This window comes from Gymnoscopelus microlampas (genome assembly GCF_963454915.1).
Source record: "Gymnoscopelus microlampas genome assembly, chromosome: 3".
Taxonomy (NCBI): domain Eukaryota; kingdom Metazoa; phylum Chordata; class Actinopteri; order Myctophiformes; family Myctophidae; genus Gymnoscopelus; species Gymnoscopelus microlampas.
Window position 1 is genome coordinate 47,977,277 of NC_139940.1, and position 14,985 is coordinate 47,992,261.

Below are 14,985 nucleotides of genomic sequence, written 5' to 3' on the forward strand. Positions count from 1 at the left end.
TTGTCCTTTTTTATGTCCAATGTATTTGTAATTAAGTTCATAAAGTTAACTAAGTTAATAAGAATAACTAAATGCATTTCAAATTAACTCATTGAGTGCCATTAACGTGTTTCACACATGTTTTTACCGCTATGGCTCAAAATGCCAATGACGTGTTTGACGTGTTTTTGAAAAAAAAGTTTTAAAAAAGGGTTTTTTTTGTTGTTTTTTTGAAAAACATGTTCAGAACCCAAGATATCATCATCTGAAGATTTGCAGCTCCATCCACTCCTTGTTTAACTTAGAACTGAAAAAGGCTGTATCTCGCTTCCTAAGCACTTTTTGTTTTCTGTGAAAAAAACTCTGGCACTGGGACATCATTCTGAAATAATTCTGGCAATTCTGGCACTCAATGGGTGCGTTTACATGCACAATATTTATTCATTCAGAATGAAATCATTCCGAATAGAAATGTATACCCAACTGTTTACATGGCACCTGAATAAAAGTATTCCTGTTCCTCAATCGTTTACATGAGCAAAGCATTCATTCGGAATAGAACTCTGGTCATGCGCAGAGTGCTTCGGGCCAGGTTGGGGACGGGGGGAGGGGGCGGGGGTGTTTGACAGGTAAACATATGTATTACCTCTGGCAGCCTTGGTAATGAATAATAACAATTTTGGCTACACGTACATGGATCTTTTTCTAAACGCACATTTTTGAGTGCGTTTGGGCCTTTCAGCCACACGCAAACGGTGTTTTTGGCCGCTAAAACGGATATTTTTGTAAACGGATAAATAAGTGAAGGTTTTCCAAAACATGCGTTTCAGTGGATCTGTGTGGACATGTAATCCGGAGATTTTGAGAAACGATGACGTCATCGCGCATTCGCACATGGTCATTATAATAATAAATAATACAATAATACATAAACACCGGACCGCTCATGGTCATAATAAATGAAGAGAGAGAGAGAGCAACACTTACAGTCTATGAAACAAGGCACGCTCATTTATGGCTAAATAATGTCATACTTAATAATAAGACAGTGGTGGGAAAAGTAGCTCATTCACTGTGTGACGAAAACCCTCTTTCTCTGCGCCAAGTAGAACACACGGCGCGCACACAGATTGAATGTGGGGTCTGTCGTCCTAAAACACAATCGCCCCGGTGCCGAGAATCCCTGCTTTATAGTGGTGTTCGATGTTTTTACATTGCCAACTCTCACATGTACATAAACGTTCAGATTTCAAATATAAAGTGCTTACCCCTGAGCCACGGACGTTACAAGGCGATCCGGACCGCGATAAGTACCCGTATCTCCCGTATTGTTCAATAAAAAGCATTTTAATCCGATCGTCGGCCATTTTCTCCAAATTGTCTCCGATGCTTTCAACCATGCGACACCAATGGTTGGAAGGTGTATTGCACTCTGATACATAACCAAAATAAAAGAACAGAAAAAGAAAATGGCCGGCGATGGGATTAAAATGCTTTTTATTGAACAATACGGGAGATACGGGTACTTATCACGGTCCGGATTGCCTTGTAACATCCATGGCTCAGGGGTAAGCACTTTATATTTGAAATCTGAACGTTTATGTACATGTGAGAGTTGGCAATGTAAAAAAAAAACGAACACCACTATAAACCAGAGACTCGACAGCGTCATGTGAACCATGGCTACTGTTTGCGCTGCAGCTGAGCCCTAATAATGTTGTTTTCGTTTATGTTCACGTCTGCTGTTCACGTATGCTATTAAAATAATGCAGCTATTGCAGTATTGGGCCTTAACATGTGATTACAAATGTATTTGTATTTGGCCCCTCATATATATAATTATAAAATAAATGTAAATATAAAATCTGATATAAAATTGAAACATGCAGCTGATCGATGCGTTTCTGCGTCTACGTGTGGACAGGGATTTTTGTTTATCTTTGTCATGTGGCCAGGGATTCTTTTTAAAAACGGAGGACTAAAATATCCGTTTAAAAGATCCATGTACGTTTAGCCAAGGCCTGCCAGAGAGAAATAATAACAAGCCACAGCTCACAATCAATCAAAGCTGCCAGCTATATAGGTAAATGAGGAAGAAGAGAAGAGAGACAATAAAACAAGTTAAGAGAGAGAAGGTAGAGAGAAGGTTTGATAATGGAAGCACACCGCATCCTGGCTACGGCCATTGGTCTGCTATTGATGAGTTTAATGCAGCAAAATCAGCTCCTGTTATATTTGCTGCTGACCCGGAGGAGGAGCCGGTCGGCGGAGAACTACGCGCGTCTGCGACTTGGAGCGCCAGACTCCACATGGCTTGCGCCTCTCCCCCCCCACCCAGAAGCACCGCGCTAGACAATGACACATGCGCAAAAGAACAAATGTATACCAGTCTGATACCAGTGCGTTTACATGGGCAATGTAGCCCGATTCTATCGGTATATACCAGCCCTTCAAACCCGAATGAAATTTCATTCGGATCAGACCGGTATGGCCATACCGATGCGTTTACATGAGCATTTCTATTCTGAATGAGCATTCATTCCGAATTGAAGTGGAATAAACCTGTCCATGTAAACGCAGCCATTGAGTTATCAAATTTAGTTATCAAATAGCAAAAGGAATAGCAAAAATAGCTGATCTACAAGCTCAAAACGCGTCGCACTGCGACGCGTTTTGAGCTTGTAGATAGGCTATTTTTGCTACTTTTGTGTGACATAGAATGGCCCGACAGTATGTGCAATGTGGCCCTCTGGAGTGTGTGTGGAAATATAGTGGCCCTCTCCATCATCAAAGTTGCCCACCCCTGATTTAGTTGATCATTTCAAACATAAAAATGAAACAATAACAATACATTTTGGGGGACGAGAGAGAATCTAAATCTACAAGCTTGTAGAGAGGCACTATGTAACTTTTTTTTAATGAATAAAATGTACTTTTGTCCAATCTGTATGGTAGAGTATGTTAATACAATACAACTTCTACAACTGGTGTTTAAAAAAAAAGAAAAGATAATCAAAAACCCACTCCTTTTGATTATCCGATTAACCCATTCAAAAATAGCAGATCTACAACCAAAAAAATCGTGAAAATGTGTGCACATCTTTGAATATATATATTTTTAAAGCGAACATTTGTAAGATATTTTGTTCCAGGGAACTCCCCGAGAAGCAAAGATTTGAGTGACAAATGTTTGCTTTAAAGATATATATATATATTCAAAAGATTTTAACAATTTTTCACAATTTAAAAGAATTGTGATTTAAATAGCCAAAGAAGTCTAAAATGACAGAGATGCGTTCCCGGATTGAATGGGTTAATCGAAGAAAATAGATACTGGTAGTCGTAAACCTAACAGAGAGAGAGTGAGTGAGTGAGAATTCATTCTCATTAAAAAAAAATGTTTAAATAGTGTGGAAAAAAGTGTGGAAAAAATGCCAGAAGTTCAGCCAAAAATAATGAAGACAGAAGTCAAGTCAGAAAGGCACAGGTAGAGGAATGGAAAAGGAAAGGAAAAAGGAGGTGCAGTGGACAAAGAGACAAGCCAGTTTAACCCATTCACTCCGGGAACGCATCTGTGTCATTTTAACATTTCTTTGACTATTCAAAAAATACAATACGCGGCCAAATACATATCTAACAGTGTTGTCTAAATCCTAACAGCATGTTGCTATATCAGTGGTGCTCCAACTTTTTCATGTCAAGGACCCCCCAAAATGATATGTCTTTGGCCACGGACCCCCATCTCAAATAATTTTGTTCCAGGGACCCCCAGAAGCAAAGATTATTATTATTATTATTATTTTGTTTTCCAAAGATTTGCACAAATGTTCAAGATTTTTCAAAAAGAGCCAAAGTATAAAATAATGGTTTAAGTGGTTACACAGATGTGTTCCCGGTCTTAATGGGTTGACGAGCCTGGTTGCAATGCCAGACACATGGCAAAAAAAAAAAGTTGCATTCTGGACTGAGACCGTTGAAAATCCGGCCACGTTGTTGTCGGGCAAAGAAACCTCTCATCTCCAAATTCAAACTTTTTGTGTTTTTTCGTAAATTAACGCCCTACTTGATCATACTACAGCGTCACAAAAAAAAAGCATCAAAAGTAGCAGATCTACAAGCACGAAAAAGCTTTGAATTTGAATCCAGAAAAGTAACAGTTCTGGATATGGAGGTTTCCCACCAGACAGAGATGATATCGTTAGCCTCACAGGATAATTGCCTAAGTCATCTTTTTAAGGTTTTCAGGAAAGAAGAAACTAAAAATCACTTCCTGCCTACTATACATCATCTAGGTGACTTCAAGCATGAGTAAATAACTCATTTTGCCCAAGTACATCCTGCCTTAAACTCTGCCTAAGTCCTTTTGGAAAGTAACAGGCATTCTGATAGGCTGTGGACATAGGCAATAAGGCACAATGAAGCAGCAGTGTTAGGAGAGTAGAGTTTGGCAGAAATATCAATTTGGCCAAAACATTACTTGGGCAATTATGCTGTGAGGCTAACGATATGCAAACTGTGAGAGTGGCTAAAACGGTTGAGATTCCTGATGAGTCATTTGTAGCCGGTCCGTATGGGCATAATCCCTTTTAAAAATACCACCTTGAAGCATACTAATTATTTCGTTCTTGTTTTTTTGAGGGGGACGTTGTATTTTTAGCATGTTAACACATTCTATTGTCTTGAATATAGCCTAATCACTGTGGGGGTTATTTTTTAACCCATTGAGACCTGGAACTGTCTCATTTTTAGATTTGAGCATTATTTTACACTTTAGCTATTCAAAAATAGCAGATATACAAGCTCATAGCGCGGCACCGAGTGCTGCGCAACGAGATTGTAGATCTGCTATTTTTGAAAAATCGTGAAAATGTGTGCAAATCTTTGAATATATATCTTTTTAAAGCGAACATTTTTAACTCAAATCTTTGCTTCTGGGGGGTCCCTGTAACAAAATATTTTGATGGGGGTCTGCGGCCAAATACATATACTTTTGGGGGTCTTTGACTTGAAAAAGATTGAGCACCACTGATATAGAAACATAGGTTTTTCAGAATACTGTTGAGATTTAGGAGACGTGTAGAATCGGCTTCAGGTCTCAATGGGTTAAAATAATAATTATTATCTTTATTAATGTACTTCGCATTTTGTCTTTATATTTTGCATTCAACTCCAAACTAATTATATCAGATGACAAGTTGGTGGTGTGCCTGTGCCCTGGAAATTCATTTTTTAATTTGAACGTGTCCCCACAATTCTGTTCTGAACATTCTGTTCTGAACATGGAAATATCTTTCCTCTAGACTTAATACCCCTCATCTTTTTCATCTCCAGTACACGTAGCAGCACTTTCATTTTGGACCAGTATGTAAGGAGGGAAGAGGACAAAAAGAGAGAAAACAAGGACAAGAAAGATAAAAGGGGTTAGTTACATAAATCTACCCCAATGTCTACCCCTTTGTTGGCTAAACTCCAACACCCACCAATACATTACAAAAGCACTAACCCAGGGCTATTTGAGGACAATTATCTAACTCCACTAATTAGGTTATTTTGGAATCAGTGTAGCTGACAATGAGCCAGGCCATTTAAAAAAACATTCTATCTCTGAGTTGACTTCAGTTGAACAGCTACCGTCAGGACACTTCAGGTATTAAGCCATTAAGACCGGGAAAGCATCCGTGTCATTTTAGATTTCTTTGGCTATTCAAATATAGAAGCTATACAAGCTCATAGCTATGAGCTTGTAGATCTGCTATTTTTTTTAAATCATGAAGATGTGTGCAAATCTTTGAATATATATATTTTTAAAGAACTGAGGACCACAAATGCCTTCTAAATCCTAACAGTTTTCTGAAAAGGTTATGTTGCAGTGGTGCTCAAACTTTTTTCATGTCAAGGACCCCCAAAATTATATGATTTGTTCCAGGGACCCCCAGAAACAAAGATTTGAGTTACAAAAGTTTGCTTTAAAAAAAATGATATATTCTAAGATTTGCACAATTTTTCAAAAACAGCAGATCCACAAGCTCATAGCATGGCACTATGAGCTTGTATATCTGCTATTTCTTAATAGCCAAAGAAATCTAAAATGACACACGGATGCTTTTAATAATGGGTTAAAGGGTTCCCCCTCCTTCCATTCCTGTTGTGTTCTTTCCTTGGTCGGCTCACGGCAAAAACAACACGTCTCAGAGCCTCCACAAGCCACAATGACCTGATTCTTCTACAGCAGTGGTTTTCAACCTTTTTCATGCCAGGGACCCCTAAATTGATATACATTTGGCCGCGGACCCCCATCTGAAAATGTTTTGTGCCAGGGACCCCCAGAAGCAAAGATTTGAGTTAAAAATGTATGTAATGTATTGTAAATATTCAAAGATTTGCACACATTTTCAAGAATTTTCAAAAATAGCAGATCTACAAGTTCATAGCGCGGCACTCGGTGCCGCGCTATGAACTTGTATATCTGCTATTTTTGAATAGCCAAAACTAAGTGGTTAAAATGATTACTACTAATTTTGCTGGGGACCCCCTGGTACTCCCCCAAGGACCACTGGTTGAAAACCACTGTTCTACAGCCTTACAACATGAACCACTCGCCCAGCGGTTCTCTAACATTTTCATGTCAGGGACCCCCAAATTAGTATGTATTTGGCCCTGGACCCCATTCTGGAAAAGATGTTGGCCCAGGGGGACCCCCATAAGAGAAGATTTGTGTTTTTAAAATAATATGTATATATATTTTTCAAAAGGGTACAAATTCTCAAAAGCTAACAATGGATCTCCAAGCTCACAATGCATCACAACAACGTGTGAATTAATGCCCTGATGCTTCATGCCACTTATTATATAGGCCTACAACAATAAACAGGACTTTAAATATTACAATAACTTCTGCAAAGAGGTAGTAGAATAGCGCGACAGAAATGCTATGAACGCCTTTCTTCTTGTCACATTGCTCTCCTCATTAAACACTGAATAGATTTTAGAAATATAATTACTTGTTTTCATAACATTAGCGTCAGTGCTAAGTTTGATAAACAGGTACACTGCATAGTTTTAACAGACTACGGGGAGCTTGTTTACGTGGTCCTCCTCCTCGTTCACTGCGCAACGCGCTCTACTCATGCTGTTGAAAAGCAGCGCTGTAGAGGAGAGGGGGGAGTTGTTTGTTTTTGACGGACAGTTTGAGGATCCAATGGAGTTGGAAGTTTTCGTCAGAGGCGCTTTTTAATACTTTTCATTGGTTCAAATGTTTTGATATTTTACACAGACCTAAAGGGTGTTCAATAGCCTTGATTTATGAAAAAAAAAAAAAAATGAAAATGGAGTTAGCTGGTCCTGGCTGGACACCGACGATATAGTATAAGTACATACAGGGTATCAACTAAAGTTACAATTGAATGACTTTTAAGACCTTTTTTAATACCAAATTGGCCAAATATTTCGTAAGCAAGAGGCAAACTTTGTTAAAAACAGCCGATCTACAAGATCACGACGAGTGCGAGGCGCTGTGAGCCTGTAGTTCGGCTATTTTCACAATATCTATCTTTGGAACCGAGTCAAACGTAAATGTAATGCCTACAATTCCAAGTCCTTGTCAGGGTGGGGGGGGTCCCCGTTCAAATATGATTATTTTGGGGGGGGGTCACGGCCTGAAAAGTTTGGGAACCCTTGCCCTAGCCCACCTCCCTGCTACTGTACCTTCTCTCTTCATGCCCATGGCCAGGCACTTCTGGTAGCGGCAGTACTGGCAGCGGTTGCGCTGGCGCTTGTCCACCAGGCACTCTTTGTTATCCCTGCAGGTGTAGCTCAGGTCTTTGCGCACGGTGCGCTTGAAGAAGCCTTTGCAGCCTTCACAGCTGTACACTCCGTAGTGTTTCCCTACAAATGCAGAGGAATTGGTGAGGGTTAGTGAAGAAGATGTCAACTGAGGCTCCGCATTAAGATACTTAGTTCAACTTGTAGAAGCGGCAACAGAAGACGACATTAAACCTTTAAGACCGGCAACAACGCATCTCTCATTTTAGATTGTAACCACTTTAACCATTATTTTAAACTTTGGCTATTAAAAAAACAGATCTACAAGCTCATAGCGCGGCACAGAGTGATGTGCTATGAGCTTGTAGATCTGCTATTTTTTTTTTAACGTGAAAATATGTGCAAATCTTTGCATGTATGTTTTTTAAAGCGAACATTTGTAACTCAAATCTTTGTTTCTGGGTATTCTACAAATGTCTTCTAAATTCCTACAGTTTTTTGAAAAAAATGATGTTGCTTTTTTCATGTCAAGGAACCCCCATAATGATATGTGTTTGGCCAATATATATATATTCAAAGATTTGCACCAATTTTCACAAATAAAAAAAAAATAGCAGATCTACAAGCTCATAGCGCGGCACTCGGTGCCACGCTATGAGCTTGTATATCTGCTATTTTTGAATAGCCAAAGAAATCAAAAAATGACACAGATGCGTTCCCGGTCTTAATGACTTCTCATTTTTTTTAAACCTAAATCCTGTTGATATACACACAAGCCGCCGGCTACTTTTCTACTACTTTCTACTTTATATATCATTCCCTATTTTGTTAAGTGTTTCTGCTTTGTGAGCGCCCTGCACTTCCGAGTTCTGCATCAGTTGCGTAGCCTACGTCTGTCAGGGCACTTTGTTAAGAAAACAAAAGATGCTGTCACTAACTGCATATGTGTGCGTGCACTTGTCAATCACCCCGCGATTCACCGAGTCATCTGAAAGAGTAATTTAAGAGCATTTAAGAGCCGACCAATCAAGTTTAACAGGCTACAGCTGTTCGGTGCACACTTAATTTAATCTAACTACGCCAATGTGGTTAATGTATGTAGGCAGATATTTGACGGTCTGACGACAAGCCTTGAAACACTGGAGAGACTGGTTTTACTTTACCACTAAATTATACAAAACATGTTTTAACTTTTGTTCATGCTTGCTCTGCAATGCTACAATACAAGTCTATGTGTGCATTTCAAGACATCCTGTGTGATTGATTTGAAAAAAAATGTTTTTGCATAATCGTCTACATGTTAAAAATGTTCAAACATTTTTAAATATTAAAAAAAGCAGAAATAGCAGACCTACAAGCTTACAACGCGTCACTTTGTGACGTGTTGTAGATCAGCTATTTATATGTAGAGCTTGTAGATCAGCTATTTTTACATGTATAAAATGATTATATCATTAAATATGCAATAATTTCTTTGTATATTTCAGTTATTTTTCATATCTGCCCTGTGCAATTTATTTATTATGAACAGAAATATTTATTTTATTCATATGTTCAAACGTTCAATGCCAAACACACAATTAAATCGTTAATCGCAATTATTTGGGTGACAATTAATCGTCAACTTAAATTTGAAATCGTGACAGCCCTAATTGTTTACAGTAGACTCTGAGAAGCTACAAGCCAACAACCGCTCCAATCGCCTGTTGCGCGGGTAACAGAGCCGATCTACAAGCCCTCAACGCGTCGCCATCCGCACGCGTTGAGGTCTTGTAGATCGCCTACGTTAACCGTGCGACGAGGTAGAAACCGGGCTCGTTCTGCATCGTCTCTAGTCACAGAACAGGTTGGTGTGCCGAAAATATACAAGATTGTATGGGGATTCATAGGTTCATAAGCCCATTAAGACCTGGAACGCATCTGTGTCACTTTAGATGTCTTTGGCTATTCAAAAATAGCAGATCTACAAGCTCATAGCGCGGCACCGAGTGCCGCGCTATGAGCTTGTAGATCTGCTATTTTTGAAAAATCTTGAAAAAAAAAAATGTTTCGATTTTTTTCAAAAAACTGTTCGGATTTATAAAAAATGTTTAAGAATCTCCTCAGGTCTTAATGGGTTAAGTGGTATACTGATCATGATTATTACAACAGAATAATGGATAAGTAGGCACACAACTCGTCACGTGCGTGAATAATAATGATGGTCTCAATAAACGTACCATATTGATATAGCTTCATTCCTTTCATGTTAATTAAACGCTTTTCTTTGATGTTATTACAATGTAACAGAAAAGGTGAAGAACACCAAGTCCAAGTCAGGAATCCGTCTTCTTTCTTTTAGAAAGAATACGTTTGTTCATTTATACAAAATGATACAAAAATACTAAGTTCATATTTACATTTCGTGTAATTACAGTATGATTGAGTTATATTTATATTATAACCACACAACCAGGGACCTCCCCTGAGAAGGAGGTAGACACCCAACGTGGGAGGTCTTGTATATTGCCAAAAAGGCATGTATTTGCCCTAGGTGTCCTATCTAAAGTTAAATGTTTTTCATCTGAAGAAAGCTGCTCATGGACGTAATGCTAAGAATAGAGCCATAAACACCCTGCATGCACACGCGTGCACCCGACTGGCTGCTTTTGTTTGACCCAGCTGGACATTGTGTTGGCTAGTGGAACGCCCTGCAAGCGATCGTTGTTCACCCCATAATAAGGACGCTAGGGTTCAAGTGGTTATCCTGCCCTCTCTCATTAATCCTCCCACTGGCTAGCATTATGGACTTGGAAGTTATCCATTGCTATGCATTAGATGAGATGAACTCTATGCATTTCTGAAGAGCAGTGTAAATTTGTTTTTATACCATCTTTTATCTGGTTATGCTAGTTTTTTATGTCATGAATGAATTTAGTTTTAGGATTTATTTATTTAGATTGACACAAAATTGTATTTTTGATTGATCGTATACTTTATTAACAGTTTGCAAAAAAAAAGTTATGGTGACGGTGATAGCTTAGACTTTACTTTTTACAAGGGCCAGTTACAATTTGCAGCCACCTGTAGGGGCTCTTTCAGAGCGGTTTTGAAGGAAGGTAAGGAGTCACACTTTTTTATGCCTGTTGGTAGAGCATTCCACATTCATTAAGACGATGGGCTCCAAGCAGTGTTAATTTTGACAGCAAATTTTGATTTAGTCTTAGTCTTTTTGCGAACGCGGAAGGAGGCGCCTCCGCCCAAGTGGAGCATACTATGAAACTCTGCTCTCATTGTGTCTCTGTCTGTCTGTCTGTCTGTGTGCAGTATGTGTGCACTGCACTGCCTGTGTGCAACCAACAGAGTGGCGCCAGAGTGCTGTCAAAACACACACACACACACACACACACACACTAGGGGCGGGAATTGCCAGGTACCTGACGATTCAATTCGATTCCGATTCTGAGCGCTACGATTCAATTAAATTGCGATTATTGCGATTATTGCGATTCCTGCGATTCCCGATTCATTGCGATTCCAATACATGATTTATTTCCCCCTCACTGTGCGACTAATAAACAAAGTGCTTTCTAATGACCCATAATGAAAACATATTCATTTACTTCCATTATCTTTTATTGAAAATAAAAACAAATGGAAGAGATGTGTGGAAGGTTATGTTTGCCAACATGTCATGAACAATTGCAGAAACCCAACAGTCATTTTTTGGAAAATAATACTGACTTATATAAAACAAAGGCTGCTCAATATTCTGATGACCAATCAAAAACACTGCTACTCTGTGCAATTAGCAATGTAATAAAGAACAAAATGCAAAACATTTAGCAGCTTTCTTAAAAAAAAAAAAAATTCTGTACCAACATTCAAAAAACAAAAAAATAATATTAATGACATAAGATGTCAATATTAACAAATAAAGAAATACTTTAAAACAAATGCTCCTGTTGTGCAAACAAACTGCAAATAACTGACCCCAAGCTTCCTTAATGACACTTCAGTAACTGAACATTAATTGGAAAATAATACTGACTTATACAAAACAAAGGCTGCTCAATATTCTGATGACCAACCAAAAACACTGCTACTGTGTGCAATTAGCAATGTAATAAAGAACAAAATACAAAACATTTAGCAGCTTTCTTTAAAAAATAATAAATTCTGTACCAACATTCAAAACAATAATATTAATGACATAAGATGTCAATATTAACAAATAAAGAAATACTGTAAACCAAATGCTCCTGTTGTGCAAACAAACTGCAAATAACTGACCCCAAGCTTCCTTAATGACACTTCAGTAACTGAACATTAAATCCCTGAATAAACAAAGCACCTTTTTTTCTAATGAAGACAATTCAGGGTTCTTCTGACCTCAACCAAAATCCTGCCATGCCATTGAATACATGGAAGTTAGTGCATGTTCTTGTTTAAGAACAGAAGTTGGTCAAGATGCTTTGGCTTGAGGGTGCTCCTCTGTGCAGTCAGAATGTCCCCTGCAGTAGAGAAGACTCTCTCTGAGGAGACACTGGTGCCTGGAATGCACAGATATCTCTTAGCCAACTTTGCAAGCAGAGGAAGATCCTCCTGATTCTTCCTCCACCAGTTGAGAGGGTCCCCTTTGAGAGGGAGTGATGGAACAGAGCGGTACCTGGCCACTTCCTCCTCAGCTCTGGCATACGCTGACACAGGCTGCGTTGATGTAGTTTCTCTGAAGGTCTCCCCCAGCAGATTCTCTAGCAGAGATAAGGGTGCCCTTTTTTTGGGAGCAGGCTCTTCTTCATCGGTCTCTGGGTCTTCTCTCTCAGAGTCGGGCTCTGGGTCTTCCTCCTCTTCAACTCTCACCACTTGCTGTAGGATAACAGTAAAAAATGAGAAGAACAGGTGAACACAAACTCAATGAGAAGAATAGATAAACACATTTCATTTTAATTAACAATGTCAATATCTTCAATACACACATTTTAACTTAACCCATTAAGACCTGAGGCGATTCTTAAAAATGTTTTCTAAATCCTAACAGTTTTTTGAAAAAAATCTATTAAAAAAGTCAAGATTTTTCAAAAATGGCAGATCTACAAGCTCATAGCGCGGCACTCGGTGCTGCGCTATGAACTTGTATATCTGCTATTTTTGAATAGCCAAGGAAATCTAAAGTGACAGATGGGTAAACAAAACACAAAGCTATTTTTATATTAAATGTCAAAAAATGATATGTTTTGTACATTTGGATAAGTTAAACAATGATGTATATTTTTTAGATACATTTTTTACATAAAATGGCAGAATTACCTCTAGTGAGGCGGCCTCAGCAACCACTCTTCCATACACAGCCACTCTCTCCTCCTCAGAAAGGAAAGGCAGGCTCTTGAACCGAGGGTCAACAGCAGAGGCTGTGTGAAGTGTGTTTTTCTCCTCCTCAGTGGTGTACCGCTTCTTGAGGTCTGTATTGATGGCCTGCTTTATGTCCCTGACCAGTGATGATTGTCCAGAAGCATATCCTGTGTCCTGAATCAGTTGTGCATGTAAAGGAGCAATCAGTGAGATGGTGGGGTTTTTCTGCTCTGACATGACTGTTGTGGTATCCAACATCGGCTTCATGGCCTGGACAAATGCTTCTGCATTAGAGATATCTGCAGTGCTGAAGATGGCAATGTCTGACTCCTTCTTTCTCACCTCAGGTGACAGCAAGGCAGCGGTGATTGAAGGCTGTACCAACAGAAATCTCTCCACCATTTCATAGGCACTGTTCCATCTGGTGCACACATCTGTTTTGAGCTTCTTTGTTTTCTTGAAACCATGTTGCTTCTGCTTTACCTCAAGCTGGTGTTTAGCAATGGTGCTACGGTGGAAAAATGTTGACACTCGCCTGATGTTCCCCAACAGCTTCACAATAAGGGGCAGCTTCAGTGCTCGCTGAGAGGCCAGGTTTAGGGTGTGGGCGTAACACCTTACGTGCAGGAATTTGCCCTCTTGAGCTGCAGAAACCATGTTTGTGGCATTATCAGTAACTATAGCCAAATGATCTGTACTGAACTGCCATTCTTCTCCTGCTTTTATTAACATCTCCTTCAGGTTTTTTCCTGTGTGTTGCTCTGTCATTCTCCTTGTTTGGAGTACATGAGAGATGAGCTGCCACTCGTCACTGATGAAGTGTGCAGTTATGGTGATGAAGGAATCTGTGGCAACCGATGTCCACGCATCCGTAGTTATAGCAACCCTTTCTGCTTTTTTTAGAGACTCTAAAACTAAATCTTTGGTATCGTTGTAGAGTGCGGGGATGACTGTATCTCTAATGGTTGACCGACACGGGACGACGTACCGTGGCTCCAAAGTGCGCAACATAGCGCGAAATCCATCGTTCTCAACGACTGAGTATGGACGCAAATCCTTGGCAATAAAAGCCCCGATGGACTTTGTAATTCGCTGCGCCTTTTGCGAGTGTATGGGCAGCTTTGTCAACGTGTCTGGGATCGTTGTTTGGGTTGCAGCAACAACTGGCTGTTCTTCTCCCAACTCAGGGTGCCAGCGTTGAATATGGTTCCTGATGTTAGTCGTGTTCCCACAATATGCATTTTTGGCTTTACATAACTTGCACACGGTGTGACTTTTATCTAGTTCCCTTTTTCCCTCAATCTCGTAGAACCCAAAATGCTGCCATACGCTTGCTTTGAATTTCGAAGGAGCCGGTCGAATTGTTTTTTCTGTCATATTTTCTCTTGCTTCTCTCGGTGTTTCTGCCATATTTTCTCTTGTGTGTCTCGGTGTGTCGTCATAAGTTTGTTTAGCTAGTTTGTTTTGAGTGAAGCGCGTGGGTATGTTTGCAGTGTGCGTCACCTTAAAATGTCCGGTACGGCGCCACAGCGCAGTCTCATAATAGTTCCCCCCTTTCACTCCATCCGCGAAAGGGGGGAACTAATCTGCGACTGCGCTGTGGCGCCATACCGGACATTTTAATCCTGACGCACACTGCAAACGTGCACACACGTGGACGCGCTTCTCTCTAAACAAACTCATGAGACACAACACAAGGGAAAATATGACAGAAAAACGAATTCGAACGGCCCCTTCGGGATTCAAAGCCAGTATATGGCAGCATGTTGGGTTCTACAAGGTTGAGGGAAAAAGGAAGTGGATGAAACTGATTTTTTTTTAACATAATGTGTAAAATATAATATATATTTTTTATATTAAAAAAATCGATTTTTGACATTTATGAATCGATTTATAATCGCGCATGTCCGAATC

General features: G+C 39.6%; 1 protein-coding gene across 3 annotated transcripts in view; it reads right to left on the minus strand.

Annotated features, from left to right (window-relative positions):
• The window catches only part of LOC311041450 (retinoic acid receptor RXR-beta-A-like), a 41,135-nt gene that overhangs the window by 13,844 nt on the left and 12,306 nt on the right, over window positions 1–14,985 (minus strand). For all 3 annotated transcript variants that reach the window (XM_084051827.1, XM_084051828.1, XM_084051826.1), the window contains exon 4: window positions 7,684–7,863. In XM_084051827.1, the coding sequence (XP_083907953.1) occupies window positions 7,684–7,863 (180 nt within the window). The remainder of the gene's footprint in view (window positions 1–7,683; window positions 7,864–14,985) is intronic.